General features: G+C 39.5%; 1 protein-coding gene across 1 annotated transcript in view; it reads left to right on the top strand.

Annotated features, from left to right (window-relative positions):
- TFCP2L1 (transcription factor CP2 like 1) overlaps positions 1-20,784 on the top strand; it is a 47,299-nt gene that overhangs the window by 19,946 nt on the left and 6,569 nt on the right. Inside the window, exons 3-13 of the mRNA XM_036746388.1 lie at positions 3,932-4,008; positions 4,520-4,625; positions 5,046-5,152; positions 5,932-6,084; positions 7,825-7,935; positions 11,106-11,197; positions 12,946-12,994; positions 13,091-13,184; positions 14,842-14,932; positions 15,707-15,807; positions 20,538-20,680. Coding sequence (XP_036602283.1) covers positions 3,932-4,008; positions 4,520-4,625; positions 5,046-5,152; positions 5,932-6,084; positions 7,825-7,935; positions 11,106-11,197; positions 12,946-12,994; positions 13,091-13,184; positions 14,842-14,932; positions 15,707-15,807; positions 20,538-20,680 — 1,124 coding nt within the window. The remainder of the gene's footprint in view (positions 1-3,931; positions 4,009-4,519; positions 4,626-5,045; positions 5,153-5,931; positions 6,085-7,824; positions 7,936-11,105; positions 11,198-12,945; positions 12,995-13,090; positions 13,185-14,841; positions 14,933-15,706; positions 15,808-20,537; positions 20,681-20,784) is intronic.

Here is a 20,784-nt window from a genome sequence, read left to right as displayed (position 1 = left end):
TGATATGGATCTAAATTGGAGAGACATTATCTTCATTTAAATTAACACTAGCTTTTATACATGTCCATGGATAGGTGGGATCCAAGGGTCATGGCCCTTTGCCCTCTAGTTTGCTATTTGTGATTTTTAATCTGAAAGGAGTCCCAGGTTAGCATGATTTTTCTAGAGGCAGGGGCTCAAGGAGGTCCCTGATAATAAGACTGAAGCTAGTTCTGATGTGGAAACAAAGAGGTGAGGAAACATGAGGAAATGACAGTGGGGACCACTTGAATGATTGAGTCTTGTAGACACCAGAAAATAATACAGATGAACCTGTAGAGCTTAGAAACGACAATGGATTTCTTTGGGAGCAGGATGAGTCAGTATTCTTGAGAGTGAATACCTGGGAAACTGATGTAAGAAACGTAGCTAAGAACTTCACTAGTAGACCATTGTACACTGATTGATATGTTCAGTTGCTAACCTTTACTGAAAGATATGGGGATAGTGACATCTTGTTTGAAAGAGGAGTTATTTCTTTCTTTGGCTTTACTGTCGTCCTAAGAATTCCTGCACCCATGATATATAGAATGCTTTCAAGCCTGGATCTGATTTCCTAGACAGATTGGAAGGCATGGTCTTGAGAATTTGTGAATATATGACATTTAAAACTAGGATTGCAAATCCCGCAGGTATATTTTGTTCATAGAAAACTTTTAATCATAGCACAGATGTTTATTTTATCTTAGGCAGAGTTTGAGAAATTTTAGTTTCATAGAAAGGGAAATGAGTGTGTGCTTATTAAGTAATTCTGTTCAACCTGCTAAACTACAAATCTTATTAACCAGGGTCTTGATGAGGATATTATTATTGATTCATTTGGGAAACTAATTTGCATAAAATCATTCCTCTCCCTTTGCTGAACTGTTAAACTCTTTCATTCCAAAATACTTAGCTTGCTTCAAAAGGTCACTAAGGGAGGATTATTTTACAACCTTCCTCAGTAGCCCATTCTTAGCATGTAACAAACTCCATTAGGGAATCTTTATACTTCCCTTAGGGAAAAATTGTGGAGAGCTCTTTCTTTTCTTGTGTTGATCTAGTTTTTACTCATTTTCTGAAAGAACTTCTTGGAAAAATCAGGGAATGCATATGTATTCATTTAGCACAAATTTCTTTTTTTCCTAGCTTATCCATAATGCTGTGTGAGGGTTACAAAGAGATACACATTCAGTTCAACATTTACTAAGTGACTTCTGTGTGCAAGGCACTGGTCTAGGGCTGGAAATACAAAAAAAAAAAAGCAAAATAATCCTTGCCCTCTGGAGCACTGCAGTCCAATTGGTAAGACTAGACAAACACACACACCTATAAGAGGCAAAAGATAATTAGTTCTCTTGTGGGGGCACAAACAAGAAGCACTATGGATATGCACAGGGAGAAATGACTTGTCAACTCTAGTGGGCTGGGAAGTCTTTGTGAAGGTAGACGGTAAGCTCAGCCTTAGGCCTGGGGCGTTTGGATGGGTAGATATAAGGGGCCAATATGAGCAAAGACATGATGGTGGGAATGAACACAGTGTATTGGGTGGGAAAGGAGTAGCGGTGAGTAAACCAGTTTGACTGGAGCAAAGAAAGGATTTGTGTTGTACAATAACATATGAAATTAGGCATATAAATTAGGCCCAGATAATGGAGGACCTTTGACACTAGGCTAAAGATCTGGATTTTATCCTTTAAAGCAAGGGGGAATTTTTGAAAATTTCTGCATAGAGGAATAAAACAACTTAAAGTATTTTTTGAAAATAAGACTTGGCAGAAGTATGTACAGGGTAGAGGTGAGGGCTGGGGAGGAGAAATTAGACTAGAGACTGGAAAAGGAAGGGAAAGGAGTGCAAAGGGGAAAGGAACAAGCATTTATTAAGCACCACCTATGTGCCAGGGATTGTGCTAAGAAGTTTATATACAACAACCATGTGAGGTATCTCTGTTTTACAGTTTAGGAAACTGAGGCTGACAGAGGTAAAGTGATTGCCTGGGGTTGTACAGCTATTAAATCTGAGGGTGAATTTGAGGTCCGGTCCTTCTGGCTCCAGGTCCGGTGCCTTATCTACTGTGCCACTAACCCCAAAGGCTGTAAGGATTTATGCAAAGGTGGGAATGGAGAGGATTGAGAGACATTATAAAAGAAATCTTCATAAGAAAAAAGTGGGAGTTTAAAACCCTAAGTTATTCTACCTGCTTATGGCATGTTACCTGGGTGAAAGTCCTGATACTGAGCTCTCTTACCTGATTCAGTAACTCATTTCTTGTAAAATTTTCACCCCTGACATTTCTAGCTTCAGAACTGGAAAGATTCCATGGTTTCTTCAGGGCGGGAGGAGTCTGCTTGATGAGAACTCTGTTTGCATAGCAGTTCCTGGGGTCAGGGCTCATCTGACACTGGCTGAGCTAGTAAACCTGAGCTAATGACCACTTGCTTGTTGGCTTATGGAATACTTTGCTCTGCATTCTTCAAATGGGGGGTTGGGAACAGGGAAAGAGGAGTATAAGGAGGAAGAAAACTGGAAAAACCGGTTAGTAGGTATTCTCCTTTATTTTCTCATTGAGGGTATTGTGTTCTCCTTTAAAGCATTGACTCGCTTTGTTTAAAATCTGGCTGACCATATGCAAGAAACCACTCATTTCTTTAAGGGGCAAATGTCTCTCCGGTGGTTGTGTTTCTCTTGGTGGGGTAATAGATGAGTATGGGATGTAGGCATCTCTGTCCTAGGATGAGGCAGGGTCATTCCCTGGACCTTGTCTTCTGTGTAGCACCTTGGACAGTGAAGTGGGCCTTAATTATTAAGTAGTGCACAATGCAGCTTCATTTGCTATTTGTAAATGATTTAAGAAATAACCATGAAAAAATAATAATGAATAATAAACATGTCTATTGGTACTTCTTCGCTTTATTGGTACTTATTTATTCCACATCCATTAGTAAGGTATCTCACAGTTCACAATGATCAGTGGGCTATTGGGAAGACAAAAGCCCCTTTAAACATTATTTCTAGCTTCATATCTCTATGATCCTTGAATAATAGTGATGTAAAATCTACAATGCACCTTACATGCATTATCTCATTTGAGCCTTATAACAACTGGGTAAAGTACAGGTATTATTCTAAGGATGCTGAGACTCAGGGAAGTGAAGGATTGCCCATGCTCACCCAGCTAGTTGGTGTCAGAGTCAGAGTATCAACTCAGTTCCTCCTAAGTTCAGTACTGGGCTCTATCTGTTTGTACCCTGTCATTTGGGATCATTCCCCCTAAAATATACTTCATCCCTAGTTAAAGGTCTTTAGCCTGTAAATGCAAATGTGACTTAATGCAGGAACCTTTGAGAGAGGCTTCTACACTAAGGCATAAATGAAGTTGGTTTAGGCCATGCCAGAGGCCTCTGGGTGCCTCATGAGGGGAAAAGGAGAAAGAAAAAGGAGAAACTAGAAACATAAGGACACACTTGGCTGGATTTATAGTTTTCCAAGGTTTGACCTTGACAATGATTGAATGCTGTTAGTCATGATTTGGGGAGCTTGACAGGGACAGAAGAGTATTCCAGATCAGCAGAGAAAGATTAATACTGCTCAGTAGAATTATAATGTTTGGTGTGATTTATTGAATTCTTATTCTATGAGATTTGGGGGTGCAGGTTAACTTTTGATCAGAATGTTGAGATAATTAGAGCATCCCATTCCCTCACCAAGCTAGATAATAATTTTTTGTATATGGTGCAAGGAGAGCTGATGCTGGAACAGCTACTTCAAGTTTGTTTATTGAGTGCATTTGCCTTGTGATATGGAAAAGGGCTATCTGAATCTTGTCTGACATGGATATCCTGGAAATATCTCCAAGTCCTCCTGAGATTGGGAGGATAGTCAAACTTAAAAGATGCCATTAACTTTCTACAGGTCAGTCTTATGAAATCCGACTTCTGGAGAATCGGAAGCTGGGAGATTTTCAGGATCTCAACACAAAATATGTGAAGGTAAGCAGAACTGAAATCCCTTCTACTTCCTGGTACCCAGTATCCTGGAAACCTTGGGCTTTGAGCTGAGGCTCTGAAAGCCTGGATTTGGGTTGAGCTTGTCATAGGAGAGACTGGAAAGCTTAATCCTGTAGACCTTTGCCTTTTTTTTTCCTTCAGATCAACGATCAAGAGTCAACCAAGAGATAGAAATTTAAGCAATAGTCTCTTGCCTTTAAGGAGGAGCTAGCAGAGAAGATAAGACTGACAGATGAAAGCATAACTAACAATACAAAAAACTGTATAATAAATGTATAATGAGTGGTACACTGATGCTATAGGAGGGGAAAGGGCTAGAGTGGTCAGAGAAAGCTTGATGGAGAAGTTAAGATGTGAAATAGACCTTATAGGTTTGCAAGCTTTTAGGTAGAAAGTGGGAGTGAAGAGGAGGGGCATTCCTGGCAGGGTCAACAGATGAATCCTCTTGGTGGTCCTGACACAAGTTTCCCTTTCGGGGCTTCCTTCATCATAGAGTATCATCCGTGTGGTTTTCCATGACCGGCGGCTCCAGTACACGGAACATCAGCAGCTGGAGGGCTGGAGATGGAGCCGACCTGGGGATCGAATCCTGGATATTGGTGGGTCTTTCCTGCTTGGGATTTTGCCCAAATGCATAGCTTGAAGTTTAAACTGTGTTAGACTCCTTCCCAAATACCTATACCCAATCATTTGATGCCCAAGTTTATGGACACACGTCAGTCAAATCGACATATACTGTTGACATACAGATGAATATTATATAGACTGTGCCCTCAAAGATTTTATAGTCTATTTGGAAATATAACCAAATATGATCAGGGTCCAATGGGTGATGCAGATACTGTCATAGACACTCAGAAAAGGAAAAATGCCTGCAGGTTGGTGTTACTAAGTGTTTGTTGGGGGGGGGGGTGCAGCATGAGCAGGTTCAGGGTCATATGGTTGGTGTCTTGCCATGACTTCCCTGAGTATTTGAGTGGGTTTGCTTGGGCTATTTAAAAGTTTTTCTTTTTACACAGATATCCCTCTCTCTGTTGGCATCTTGGACCCCAGGGCCAGCCCAACACAATTAAATGCAGTTGAATTTCTGTGGGATCCTTCAAAAAGAGCTTCAGCATTCATTCAGGTAATAGCCATGCTGCGTTTTTCTCACTGTGTGGCTAATAACACACTCAAGTATTGGCATTGCTGCTGGTCCTCAAAATAAACCCCACTTTTTCCTCCAATATTTTCTAGAATCAGTCACTCAATCAGTAGTGATTGACTACCCAATATATGCTCAGCATTGTGCAAAGTACCATCAGGCCCTCTGGGAGTTTGTAGTTAAGTTTGTAAGTAAGATAGGCAGGGTTAAATCACATGCAGCAGTTATATAATAATTGAATGTTAACCAATGTACTGACTCAGTGCAATAGAAGTTCAGAGAAGGGAGAATTCAGTTTAGGGTGGGACCTGAACTGGACCTTATTTATTGAGGATCTAGGACCAATGAGTGGAAAATGTGGGGACAAGGGTAGAAGGGAGGGGAATTTCATTTGGGGCAAGAGTATGAGCAAAAATGCTCAGGAATGGGAATAAACAAGATGTGTATATGTTTGGAGGGAGCAGGATGAGGATGATTCTGGGAGGGAGGGACACAGCCAATGAGGAGACTGCCTGACTGACTAACTAACTGGAGCAGAAGGATATGTGTTGGGAATTAGTAAGAGATAAAATTGGAGTGGTAGGGCATGGAACCGGGTGAGGAAGAGTCTTGACTTTCAGCCACAAAAGATTGGATTTGATAGACAATAAAGAGACATTCTAGGTTTTTCTTTTGAATGACATAATGAAATTAGCTTTTATGCTATGGTTCAAATTGACCTTTCCATTCACATAACTGTATGCTTATTGCTTTTCTTCCAGGTACATTGCATCAGCACAGAATTCACACCCAGGAAGCACGGGGGAGAAAAGGGAGTTCCTTTTCGAGTACAAATTGACACCTTTAAACAGAACGAGAATGGAGAGTACACAGAACATTTGCATTCAGCCAGTTGCCAGATCAAAGTGTTCAAGGTGGGGATTGCTATGTCTCTCTTTTTCTTTCCTGTCCTGTGGTTAAGTCTGCAGGACTGTTCACCCCACTCATGTTTTATTCTTGGGTATGAATGTGAATCTTACAGTGGTGATGGTTTTGGTGACTGGAGGGAGGGGAGTCCCTTGGCAGGGGCAGGATTTTTTGATAATTTTCAGAAGCAGAAACCTAGCCAGGTTGGTAGCTCATGCCAGTAATCTCAACTGCCAGGGAGGTTGGCAGATCTTGCTCTGGAATTCTGAGCTGCAAAGGGCTGTACCGATTGGGTGTCTGCACAAAGTCCAGTATCAGTGTGGTTGAACCCCTAGGAACGAGGGGCTATCATATTGCCTAAGAAGGGATGAACAGGCCATGTTGAAAACAGAGCTCCCATGCCACTTAGACGTGGAGTCAGGTCGTGAATGGCCACTGGACTTCCAACCTAGGAAAGATGGGGAAATGTGGTCTTTAAAAAAAAAAAAAAGAAGCAAAGACCAAACCTCTTGTGTTCATCCAGAAATTTGGCTTATCTTGGCAAGAACTGAGGAATCTTCCAGTTATAATTTTTCTACCCAAATACCAAAAGAGGTACTACATAGTCCAAGACTTCTTGTCTCACTAGCAGATTTAAAATAGGCCCACCTTGGTTTATTTTTAGTTTGTGGAGTATGTGAAATTGTGCTGGGTCTGTGTTCATTTTTGTTTTTGAATCAGATGATCTCTAGAAATGAAAATTGGTTGAGGAAATGGTGGTATTTATAGGCTGGAGTAAAAAACAAATTTGGGAGTGGGATCTGGGGAGGGGGGAAACAATTACGTGAAGCATCATGTAGGGTACTAACCTTGGAGTAAGGAAGGCCTGGGTGTGAATCTTACCTCAGATACTTAATGGCTGTTGACACTGCACAAATCATCATGTAACCTCTCTGTGCCTCAGTAGTAGCCTCATCTGTAAAATGAGAAGGTTGGGACTCAGTGGCTCCTAAGGTCTCTCCCAGCATAGCTACAATGCTGTGATCCTGTGAATAGCAAGGAAGAACAGAGATGTCTGCAAGTAGAGTGTCCCCTTGTATCATATCATGTGGCTGCCATTACTGGAGATGGTTAAGCAGTGGACTATCTGGATAATCACTACCTTCCTTCAAAGCTCAGCCCTTATAGGAATCCAATCCCAATCCCCCAAGTTGGTCGTGTCCTCCACCTCAGAAATTACTTTCACATAGTTTGTATTTTAAAATTCTATGAATGTACTGTTTCTTTCTAATAGAATGCAAGTTCCTTGAGGGCTGTTTCATTTTTGTCTTGAGCACCTATCACAGTGTTTATCACATGGTAGACATTAATAAATGCTTTTGAATTGAATGTTATAGATTTATGTTTTAAGCAGGAACTTGGCCCAGGTGAACTTTGGGATTCCTTCCAATCCAGGTTCTAGTTCTATGATGAAAGACTTGAAGCAAGCAAGAAGAATGTATCTGACACTCTTCTTTTCCCAGCTGGCCCTTGGAATTAACTAACAATGCCACTGGTTAGAATTGTTCTTCCAAAGATGACCATTTGCAGGGTTGCTTTCCGAGTGTCTTTCTCTAATTGGCCTGCTAGGGTCTTCCAAATCCCCACTTGAAGTGTGCAATACAAGGGAAATTTGAAGCCTGGTTGGTAGATGTCAAGGGGTCTGAATTTCAGTTAGCCACGCTTTGCTTGTCTTGGCTAAACAAAGACCTGTTGCTCTATATTTGCAGCCAAAGGGAGCAGATCGGAAACAGAAGACAGATCGAGAGAAAATGGAGAAGAGAACAGCACAGGAGAAGGAGAAATACCAGCCATCTTATGAAACTACAATCCTCACGGAGGTTAGGAAACCATCAATCCTTCCTGAATGCCTTTAGGACATAACTGTGGAGTCTTAATTGGTTTTAGATTCTTGTGAAAATGCCCTTTTGGCATTTGGGCAAATAGGAAATAAACCAACAAAAAAACCACATTAAGGTTAAATATTTAGTACCTTGTTCCCCTTGGGGTCTTAGACCCAAATAACCTAGGAGGAAGGTGATTTCCCAATGTTTAGTGGCTAGGATTCACTTTGCATCTTAAATGTATCCTCCCTGCCACTCCCTAGAATCAGAAATATTTTTTAACCTACTTGGCTCTTACTTTCATGAATCCTAGTCATCCCCTGTTCTTTTCCTTTGGATTTTCTCCATTCTATCACTAACACCCACCCTAGCCTCCAGTCCTGGTCAATTAACAGACATTTCTTAAGTAATTACCATGTGCCTATCACTGTATTAAATATTGTAGAAGTTACAAAAGAAACAAGAGAGTCCCTACCCACAGGATCCCCTCCTAACTTTTGGTTGGGAGATATGAAACTACTGGCAAACTAGAGAATATGAAATGCTGGTGGGATGGTGTAGCAAAATCAGTACAGTTTGGACAAGATAATTTCTGAGATTCCCTTCTAATTCCTAAAGATTCTAGGATTTTCCATGTAGTATTTAGAATTAGAGAATCAGATCAACATGAGGTGGAGTTTTCAGGGAAGGCTTTGTTAAGGAGATAGGGCTTTATCTTGGCCTTGCTTCTAGGATAGGTGGGATTTGAATAAGTAGATAAGGAGGAGAATATTCCAGGTACTAGAAACAGCTTGAGTAAAGGCCCCAAGAGAAATAATGGATCAGAAGGATTAGGGCTTAGCCCAGAGGTTTTTTTGGAGGGGGGTGGGGAGACATATAATGATACAGTGATGGTATGATCAACATATATTTATTGAGTAGCTATCTATGTTGTGTAGCTGTGTGTCAAAATGGATAGTGTGCTGTGCCTGGAGTCAAGGAAGACTCATCTTCATGAGTTCAAATCTGGTCTCAGACACTTACTAGCTGTGTGACCCTGGGTAAGTCACTTAACCCTGTTTGCCTCAGTTTCCTCATCTGGAAAATGATCTGGTGAAGGAAATGGCAAAGTATCACTCCAGTATCTCTGCCAAGAAAACCCCAAATGAGGTCACGAAGAGTCAGACATATCTGAAAAATGGCCGAACAGCAACAGCATCTGTGTTGTGGCTAGGACTGTGCTCACTGGTACTGGCAATGCAAGACATGGCTCCTGTCCTCAGGCACCTTACAGTCTAGTGGAGGAAGATCAAGGCATGTGTATACAAAGACAACTGACAGTAAAAGGTAGCCTATGCTAAGAGCCTGATAAGTGGCAGTCATTAAGTATTATTAGTCATTCGGGTCAGTCAATAAACATTCCAGGAAGTGACTTCTGTGTCTTCGATTAATCCAGTCCCAACTTTCATTTGCTTTGTGTAAAATCTCTACCTTTACCGTAATTGAGCTAGGAAGTCCTATTGTAAAACACCAACTTAGAGGGAGGCATAGTCACATCTACTCATTAGGCTTCCTCTTGCCTTTGCAAGTCATAGAATTAGGCACCATTAAATTCCAACCCGCATTAGCTGTGTAGTTAAATATTTACTGTCTCTGTAGTTTGGAGGGTAAGAGTAAAGCTTAAGGAATGCTACAGATTGACTCTCTACAAGGAAACACTGTTATAAGGAAGGAAAGGAACAGATAACCAGAACTACAGTATTTTTGTCCTCCTAAAAGGCCAAACCTGTATGCTTTTTCATGGGTTTAGGAGACTCCTGTATTAATTAATATTATCTCAATAAGATTGTACGCTCTTTCAGGAGAGAGTTAAGTACTCACACAGTGTCTTGTGTACAATATGCATTCAGTAATTTCTTAAATATTTATGGATTTGAATTGAGGGTGGTCGTCTCTTGGGCTCCATTTCCATATTAGTCACTAAAATACAATATATTCGTCATCTGCCGCCATGTAACTTGAGTTCACTTTCTTTTTTTTGGCCACTTTTAATTTTTTCCACTTAATAATTTTTTCCCAATTACATGTAAAGATAGCTTTCAACATTCACTTTTATAAGATTTTGAGTTCCAAATTTTTTTCTCCCTTCCTTCTCAAGAAGGCATGTAATCTGACATAGGCTATACAGGTACAATCATATTAAACATATATCCACATTAGTCATGTTGTGAAAGAAGAATTAGAATAAAAGGGGGAAAACCATGAGAAAGAAAAAACAAAAAAAAGCGAAAACGATATGCTTCGATCTGCATTCAGACTCCACCCTTCTTTCTCTGGATGTGGATAGCATTTTCTATCATGAGTCTTTTGGAATTGTCAAACATCATTGTATTGCTGAGAAGAGCTAAGTTTATCAAAGTTGATCATTGCACAATATAGCTTTTACTGTGTACAATGCTCTCCTGGTTTTGTTCATTTCACTTAGCATCAGTTCATGTAAGTATTTCCAGGGATTTTCTGAAACCTGCCTGCTCATCTTTTCTTATGGAACAATAGTATTCCATTACATTCATATGCCACAACTTGTTCAACCACACCCCAATTGATGGGTATCTCCTCAATTTCCAATTCTTGGCCACCACAAAAAGAGCTGCTATAAATATTTTTGTACATGTGAGTCCTTTTCCCCTTTTCATTATCCCTTTGGGTTATAGACCTAGTAGGGGTATCGCTGGATCAAAGGGTATGCACCATTTTAGAGCCCTTTAGGCATAGTTCCAAATTGCTCTCCAGAATGGTTGGATCAGTTCACATTGAGTTCACGTTCTTAGTTATGTACACGGGAATGATATTTCTTGCCACCATTTTTTTATAGCACAATAACACTGACATGAAACAACCTGATGCGACTACCTAAAGGAAAAAGGTAGTCCCAATCAGCACAAAATATCCTTTGCATTTGGTTTGTATTTCAGATTTCATACTTAATCTGAAAGGTGCATTACTCAGCATCTTTTCTCCTACCATTACTTGGTGGGGAGGGAAGGTAGAGAAGAGAACACTGTTCATGTTTGGTTTTGAATGTTCCCTTGAAAAAAGGAGAAAATACAGTGTCGGCACCAAATCTGCGTTTTCAATGGCCCCAAAATACACTTGGGTCACTGCCACTCTTTGCTCTGTTCTAACAGTGTTCTCCGTGGCCAGATATTCCTTACCAAGTAAACAATGTCCCATCACCGAGTTACAACAGCTCTCCAAACAGCTTCAGCCTGGGAGATGGGTACGTCTGGAAATTCCTTCCTTGGGATTATGTGGAAAGATATTGGAGGTTTATTTCTTCATCTTCATTTGTCTCTTTTGTAGAGATGGGTTTGAGAATGGTTGAGTCAAAGTATTGTATTACTCTTATTTAATGGCTAATAAAAGGGACAAGTAGATATTGCTTTTTAGTTTTTGGAGCCTATTTCAGCATGATGAGGGACATCAAAAACCTTAGGAAACGCAGAGTCCAAGTATACTTTAAGATGACATATAGACTGCTAGTCATTGACTGACTTGGATCATTTGTGCTACATATTTATGGCATTAATTAAATAAGGTCCGTGGGAAAATAGACCCCAAGCTCTACTTCTGTCACTAACGATGGGCTTTGAATCCTTAACATTTTGCTCTCCCTTAGGACAGGTATTGGAGACAATGTGATAAATAATAGGAAGAGAGTAGTTAACTAGAGGTTAGGGGACCTGGGTTCTAGTCCTCTATCTAACACTGGGTTACTGTGGCTCTAGCTATGTGACTTTGGGGATGTTGATCAACCTTTCAGTGCTTTAGTTTTCTCACCTACAAAATAGAGTTGGACTGAATGGTTTCTATAGTTCCATTCATCTCTAAAAATGCCTGGTAGTTCACTGAACATCCCCAGTCATGGATCCATTTTCCTGGTTTTTGAATTGCTATCCTAGAATTTGGACTGAGTTTCAGTTTTCTCATTTCCTGATTTCCAACTTGCTGGGACTATGAAGCCCAGAGAATGATGTTTCTGTCTCTCTGGATTCATTTCAGGATTGGAATAGATTGGCTATGTGTAGAGGAAACTATAGTGCAAGAAGTAAGTGTGCCCAAATAGCTATTTGTGTCAGGAGATCAAACTCTAAAATTTAAAATCTGTATGATCTTTTGGGGGTCTGTGTTAAGAAGGAAGGCAGTGGTTTTCTACTAGAGAAACTGGTTTGACCACAAACTTGGCCTTTTTCATTTGATGCTGAGACAAGGAATTCAAGAAGAAGAAGCATGATGCACAAAATTCTACATACAGAGGAATAAATAAGGGGATAGTTATTTTCATTGTAAGAGAATTTCATATTGGTGGAAGACCTTTGACTTCCCTTGTCATGTTAGCATAGAATTAAAAGGTCTAAAATTCAATTTACATGTCCAGAAACAGGGCATTTATGAGAGAAATTTTATAGCTTGATGCAATCCAGACCCAAACAAACAGAACTAGAATCTCAGTGTGCCTCAAGTATCTGTAACTTGATTACCTGGGCCTGGGAGGGCTTATCCATTTGACTTAATTTACCAGCACCTTCTGCCAAATACCAAAGGGTTAATTCAGGATTTTGATTCGTACTTCAAAATAAGATACTTTCAAATGAGAAAAACACTTTAAAGTATTAAGAAATACTTTAAAGATACTTTAAAATGAGAAAAAAGATCCATACTTTAAAATCAGTTCTCTCTGACCACACACACACACACACACACACACACACACACACACACACACGCGCCAAAAAAGAAAAAAGAAAAAAAAAGAATTCACTTTTGTGAGAAAAATCTTTTGGTCTCATTTTATTTAAAGTAAGCCCTACTTAAAAACAATACTGTTATCAAGGTTGATGTGCCTGATAGGAAAGATAGATCTTAGTTAATTCTTTAGAAAGCACAATAGTTAGATAACTAGTATGCTGTACTGTGAGGATTTGCCCTAATGCTTTTTTTTTTCCTAATCTTATGCAAATTTTTTAGCAACAGTTCTCCAACTCACCAAGTGGAGCCTCTGCCTATCAGCAATGATGTAAGTATTTGAGATCATTTTAATGTGCTGCTTTTCTCTTTTAGGACACTGATCGAACAGTTCATTTCAAGGCCTCTTATTCTTTTTGCAATGTAGCACCTCCTTCCTTCCGCTTCTATTCAAGATGCCCAGCAGTGGCTTTACCGCAATAGGTTTTCTCCATTCTGTAGACTCTTCTCAAGTTTCTCTGGTGAGTTAAATGGTTCCCTATGTACTTTCCTCGGGTGTATGTAGATTATTTTTGTAGTTATAGAATGCATTATACATGCTATGATATCAATCACAGCATTTCAGAGTTGGAAGAGGTCTCAGTGCCATATCCCATCCCTACCCCCAAAAGAACCCTTATTGTACCCTATCTGGAAGATACTTAATCTTAAGGTACTTAAAGACTTCCAGGGAAGGAAAAACTTGCAACAAATCAGGAGCAGCACACAAAGGGTTTAGGGATAACCCAGAAATATGACCTTCTGCAGGGAGGTGCATTCTTCCATCTGTTCTCTGGAGACAAGTCATTATTTTTTAAGCAGCACTGATTTGTTGTTCTTTAAGTTTATATTGTTGTAGTCATTGCATGTGTTATTTTCTTAGCCCTACTTATTTCATTCTGTATCATAGAAGGGTAGCCATATTTCTCTGAATTTATATAGTTTCCGTTTCTTAGGGCACGATAATATAGACAAGAAGTAATAACAGTAAAAGAAAGCTTACATTTCAAACTGCTCATCACATAGTGCTTCAAGGGTCTTTGAAGGTAGATGATGGTGGCTGAAAAAAAGACATTGAGAAAAGTTTGGATAAAGTCATGGGTAAATGATACATAATTTACCCTATTTCTTGGTACCTCCCCTGGAACTCTATATCACCACCCTTCAAAAACAGAGTCCTGCTTTGAATGGAGCATAGGACTAATCCAGAGGATATTTCTTTCTTTTTTTAATTAATTTATTTTTAGTTTTCAATATTCACTTCTATAAGATTTTGAGTTTCAAATTTTCTCACTCCTCCCTCTCCTCCCCCCTCCCCGAGAATACTTCTTAAGATATTATCTTTGTTACTTTTATATATGCTGAAATTATTCTTTGCCTCATTCCCCTCTAGACTTTTCCCCTCCTCAGGTCTTTTTATTTCCTCCTATTCCAAAGATTCTAAACATTTAGAGAGTAGTTAATTTCTATGTAATGTTCCTTAATTGTGTTGTATGTATATTCATGTCCACTCAGATTGGACCAGACGCTGCGCTCAGCAAATCCTTGTGGAATTAAAGAGAATTGCATTGCAGTAAAGGGAGTTGTCATTAGATGAATTCTATTTAAGGGCATAAATCTTCTCTCTGGTGTGTCTGGAGAATTTTAGGCTTCACCTCTGTGTTCCTTCTCTGTCCTCCTTTCTCTACAGTTTTCTCAGTGCTGATGAATGGTGTCTCCTTTATGTAACTGTCCACCTGTGGGACAAACTCGCCCTCTTCTTATAAACTTTTTCCCTTAGAACTTGTTTGTGTATAGTCTTATGTTCGGTATTGTCTTCTCAAGTAGACCATAGGCAGTTTGCAGAGAAAGGATTGTGCCATGTTGTTCTTTGTATTCCACAAAATGTCTTCTTAGCTTGGTCCCTTGTGTGTAGCAGGTACTTGGCCAATAATAAGATCCATAAAGAAGGAGATTCTCTGTGCTCATTATAAGAAATCCATTCCTAAACCTAAAGATTAAAATTTGTAGCTAACTTTTTCAGTTATATTCTGCCTCCCTGGTATTAGAGAAAAATTAGGTTGGCTACAGAAAGACTTATGGCTCCTTCCTGGTTTTTTGTTTTCTTTAACTTGTGGGTGCCTGTTCTTTAATGTCTAGGTGCTGACTTACTAAAAATGTCCAAAGAAGATTTTGTTCAAATCTGTGGCCCTGCTGATGGGATCCGGCTCTTCAATGCCATCAAAGGCAGGTGTGTGATTATTTCAAACTAACACATCAGGAGCAGTTAGAAATTGCAATACCTTTTGAAGATTTCTGGAGCTTTTATCGTTGGTGTGAACAAAACCATGTACCCTGAGCCTGCCTATATACAAACTGGGGAAGCTGGTTGGTCTAGGACTGGGAAGTTCCAGGGCAGAACTGATGCTTATATTGACTGTTTCTTTGCTCCAAATTTGACTTCAGCCTTTGTCACCCTTTTTTGCTGCCCTACACTATTTTTTATCCAGTTGCTCAAATGTTATGTCATTGTTTCTGGGCTCTTCTCCCTCTCCAGGCCAGCTTTATGCAGTGGTGGTGACCTAAAGGGCAAATATACTAGTCCTTTAGAAGCTCTTTGGTTCCTCCCTGTTGTCTTTCTGCTTCAGTTTGGGACTTATGTATCTGTAGATGTGTTTGTTTGACAATTAGGAATCTGGACAGTTGGCTCACTCATGGGACATGTAGCAAGATAGTTTGGGCCACTTATTTTCTAAGCAGGGTCACTCTTAAGCCATTCCAGAGAGATGGGTATCTGTCTCCTGTTGCCAACTCTCTTCACAGATAGAAGTTCAACGTCCTTCTACTACTTAGCCACTTAAAATAATCCAGTTGTCTTTTTCTTTTCTCTCTCAGTCCTCTCCAGGACATTTTAAGTCTTTTTGCTCTTGTTCTCCCTACTGTGGTAACAGAGAATTAAATTAACTCACCACCATCTCCTCTACATTTGTTATTGGTTTTTTGTTTTGTTTTGTTTTGCTGATAGAAATGTAAGGCCAAAGATGACCATCTATGTGTGCCAGGAACTGGAGCAGAACAGGTCTCATCTTCAGCAGAAGAGAGAAGGTGGTGACAGCAATTTGTGTGGTAAGTTGGTTTGGAGGGGCTGAGCAGTTTGACTAGAGATTCTCGTTCATCATCTTCATCTCTTTAGACAAAGGGCAGTTTGTGAGCGGTGTGGCAAGTGTAGATGGAATAATGAGATAAATAAGCACAGGCAGAGGATTGTTCTTTGGCGTGGTATTCTGGAGAAGGAAGTCTATTACTGGGGGCAAAAAAAGTCATCTCCAGGAGGATTTTATCTGTTTTCTTTCCTTAATACTTAAGTCTTATGTCATAGGAAGTCTTATTAAATGTAGTTTCATGTGGTCTTAAGATTGTTAAAGCCAGAATGGCCTTTAAAAGACTTCAACCATTTTACAAGTTAGGAAACTAAAAAAGCAGGTCAGAAAGTTAGATTGCCTTAGATAGAGGCGCAGTAAGCATTCACAATCCTCTTGGTAACGTTACAGACCAGGAGAGAATTTTCAAGTTCATACCTACTCATGAGAAAAGTCATTACTAAATCCAGCTATGTGTACAGGGCAGCTAGGGAGTATAGTGTAGATAGGGCACTGGGCCTGGAGTCAGGAAGACCCATCTTCCCAAGTTCAAATCCAGCCTCAGACACTTACTAGCTGTGTGACCCTGGCAAGTCACTTAACCCTGTTTGCCTCAGTTTCCTCATCTAAAATGAGCTGGAGAAGAAAATGGCAAACCACTCCATTATCTCAGCCAAGAAAACATCAAATGGGTTTGCAGAGACATCACCAAAATGACTCAACAACTATGTGTTTATGTATGTTTGGCGACTGCACCAGAGTTTAGGTATGCTTGCTGGCATGTTCTGGAGTGTGGGTATTGGAATTTATGTGTATCAGGCTATGTATGTGCTGTTGGTATATGGATGTGTATTTATACTGGGAGGTATTTCAGCCTGTGTGTTGGGAATCACTTGTGTGTTGAACTGTAGTTGGTGAATTAGGGTATGTACTTTTTCAGGGCATATATTGAGATATCTGTGTGTGTATTGAAATACATATGTTTTGGTCTTGGAAAAAATAAACAAGTTAGGAAACTAGCCCCTTAAATGTCATTGTGGCCTACCCAAGGTCACATATCTAGTGAAGTTTGGGAATCAACCTTGGGGCTCTTGAGCCTCAGGTCATTGTTCATTTCATTGTAATATATGAAGAATATGTGGTCCATTACTATGTTCTAGTTAATGAAGAAGCTTATAAAAAGCTCATGAAGAAAATGATGCTTAATTGGTATATTCCTGGGAACAGAGCAATGGACTATCGACACTGCCTAGTTGTTCCCCCAGATTTATAATCATCCTCCTTGAATTTGACAGAAATCTGTGGACTGTTCATTTTAAGTGAGCTTCATTTTTCTCCCACTACAACAGTGGCAAGGCTAAAGGGAGGTTAGTTGTGGGTTTGTAGTTGAATAAACATGTAGGAACACATAAGCCACAATGGTTAAACTTCCTAAGAAGTATTAACAACTATTATGCTCAGATCATCTCTTCCAACCAGGAGAATCCCCAAAGTGGCCCTTTCTAGTTAGGGACCTCATTTCTGTACCCCATCAATGATGAGCCATTTCCCTTTGACTTAGAAATGACAATTGACTAGTTGCAATGAGCTGCAAGAAAAAGGGACAGAAAGGTGTTTGTTAATTCTTAAAGAGGTACACTGGAACTTTTACGTGTCTCCATTTATTGAAAGTGGAATTCAGGTTAAAACATGCTCTTCTTGGACCCCATTTATGAAGTTGGGGAAGGGTGAGTTTCTTAAAATGTGACAAAGGACATGTTATCACATGGCTTAAACTGTAAGGCAAACATACGGATTGGGCCCTAAGGTTGTTGTACATTTTTGTCCCAAAGTTTATGCTTGATAGGCTTCTTTGACCTCTTATAGTCATTGGTGTTGAGTAAGGTGCCCAAAAAGTAGATTTTCTTTTTCTTCCACCAGTCTCACTGACTAGTTGAATAAAGACAGGTAGTCCTGATAAATACAGGGACTTTGCAGCTAAACCAGACGTGGATCAGAAGCCCTAGATTACTACAGTTTAAAGAGTAGTTAAATATTGGAAAGCCAGTTGTTTGCTCTAGCTTATGTGCCTTCCTTGTTGAAATATATGGTTGACATTCAAGTAACTTTATGGCCCTTAGCCAGTTAATGTAATACAACTATTTCTGGAGTTCTGGAGGTTGGCTGGCCTTTCACCTCTGTATTTTCAGAGTGGCAAAGTAGCTACCAGAAATGTTTGGTGTTAAAATTTTCAAAATAGTTCATGTACTCTATGAACAAAAAGCATTTTTTTTTAAAAACCCCAATAACCTTTTTATATTCTCATTTCATCTGTTGTAATCTAAAAGATGGAGCTAGAAAGAATCTTCTATATATAAAAGAAGATAGAAAAGTAACCAGCCGTGGTGAGGATGGTACATGCCTGTAATCTCTGCTGCTGAGGAGGTTGAGGCTGGTGGATCCATGGAGGCTGGAAGCTTTGAACAGCGGTAGGGCTGAAGGCCAATTGAATGTCTGTGCTAATTTGGGCACCAATATGGTGAGCCCTAGGGAGAAGAGGGCTGCCAGGCTACCTAAGGAGAAGTAAACCAGCCAGTTTGGAAAGAAAACAGGTTAAAGCTTAAAGGTTCCCTGCCAGCCAGCAGTGGGATTAGATGAAGTAAGGAAATCCAGCCTCCAAAAAAAAAAAAAAGTAACTGACTATCATGCTTAACAAATGACCACAGATAAATTCTTATCTGAGTGGTAGGCAGGGAGATAACTTGTCTTTTTTAGAATGTGCTTTTATCTTTTTTTTTTTGCATTTAAAAATGTTTTATTGAAGCTCTCTCTTTAAGTACGGATCATACCTACTTTTCTCTTCCTTCTGAGAAGCCTCTCTTTTAAAAAAAGTTTTTTGTAACAAAGTGGAGGTGATGAGAGAGATAATATCAGTGCCTGTTATTTATGTATCAGCTAACATTTCTATAGGGCTTTCAAATTTACAAAGCCTTTTACATATGTTATTTCATTTGATTTCACAGCAGTCCTACAAGGCGGGTGCTGACATTGCTCCCATCTTATGAATGAGAGAACTCTGGCTGAGAGTGGTTAAGTGACTCGCTTACAGTCAGGCACACACAGCTAATAAAATGGTAGAGAATTTGAATTAGGATCTTCCTGACTCTCAAGTTCAGTCCTCAGTCTACTGTGCCCAGCTCCCTTGGAAAATGGTTTTAAAAGTCTAAAATTGTCATGAACGTGAAAGGCATTATTCATCAAAGAAGGATTCTGTATAACCAAGCAACTTTCACATCCCCTTGAATGACCCAGAGTAAATGCTCTTTTAATTAGATTACAGCTTCTGTAATAAACCATGCAATTCTTATCCTTTATAACCTAAAGTACCTGCTTGGGTGTTGTTTGCATTGCAGGGGAGGAGTATAAGAAGGGAACAGGAAAGCTGAACTCTTTCCAGGGCTTTTGTTTGGCCATCAAATATTATTTTTTTTATGATTTCTTTGACTCTCCTCCCACCCTCCCCGCCCCCAACCTTCCAAATTATCCATTAAGTGAAACAATATAAAATCATCTAGAAACATGGTGGAAAAAGTCAGAATGGTTTATTCATGTCCCTTCTCCTTTCTCCTAATTTGTTCTCTTGCTAATTTGCAACAAGGATGGGCAATGACTCTCTGTCATGTATTATATCCTGTAGCCCAGGAATATTATATCTAGTAATAAACTCATTATAACCATATTCCACTACAGGAAGCAATTTGGAGGACCATTCTTTGGTGCTATGTGGTAATGTGGTTTATATTTTTGGCAGGAAGCATTCTTTTTAAAAAAATTTTATTTTGTACCCATCACCCTCCCCCATGAGTGAAGTAGAACAGAAAAAGTGATTGTATATGGAACTATGAATCTCCATTATATATAACTAGCTTTAAATATATATATATATATATATATAAATGTAAAAAATATATATACATACATATAGTGTGTATATGTTTCTTCACCCTGTTTATTTCAAAGCTGTTCTGTCTGTATGTGTTTTTCTGTCTGAATCTGCTTCTGTTCTTTTCTGTAGATTTTCTTTTTAATGTTTCATTGACTTTTTATTTTTGTTTTTGACAATATTTTTGCTTTCCCTCTTTACTCCTTCCTCCATTGAAAAAGAAAAACAGAGCCTTGATAATGAATAAGCATGAGCAAACAAAGCAAACCCACCCATTCGCCATGTCTGAAAATGTAGACTTCTTTGTGCAGTGTCAAGTCTAGCCTCTCTCTGTGAGGAGGGTGGGGAACTTGTGTTCATCATTATTCCCCTGGAATTGTGATTGGCCATGGCATTGCCCAGTGTTCTTAAGGCTTTAAAAACATTTTTTTTTACAGTGTCGTTTTTATTACATAAATCAGGGCTGTCCAAAATGCGGCCTGCCTACAAGCAAGAAATTTACAGAAATGCTTTAGTAAATGAAGCCAAGCTACCGCAGAGCTCTCACTAAATGGCAAATCAAAATATATTGTCTATTATTTCAATAAAAACCTAAGGTTGGATAGCCCTGACATAAGTGGTTCTCTTCATTTTGCTCAGTGTCCATCCTTTAAAATAGAAAGGCAAGGTATTTTTTTCCATGGATCTGTGGACTTCTGCTAACTTAAGGAATTAGCTAGAAGTAGTTTATTCCTTAGAGAGCAAACTTTTCAAAAGAGCTAGCTAAAAGTATTTTTTGTTTCTTCTCTCTTCAGTGTACCATGCTATCTTTTTGGAAGAGCTGACCACTTTGGAGCTAATTGAGAAGATTGCAAACCTCTACAGCATTTCCCCTCAGCATATTAACAGAATCTACAGGCAGGGACCAACGGGGATCCATGTAGTGGTGAGCAATGAGGTAAGGACCATCTGACACTAGGTATCAGAGTTCAGCAGCTGCCTGACCTTTATTCCTCTTAAGTTAGGGTGACCTTTGGACTGTGGTGAGATCCTGGACAAAGT

Source organism: Trichosurus vulpecula, chromosome 2 (genome assembly GCF_011100635.1).
Source record: "Trichosurus vulpecula isolate mTriVul1 chromosome 2, mTriVul1.pri, whole genome shotgun sequence".
NCBI lineage: Eukaryota > Metazoa > Chordata > Mammalia > Diprotodontia > Phalangeridae > Trichosurus > Trichosurus vulpecula.
This window is presented reverse-complemented; position numbering and strand designations above follow the sequence as displayed.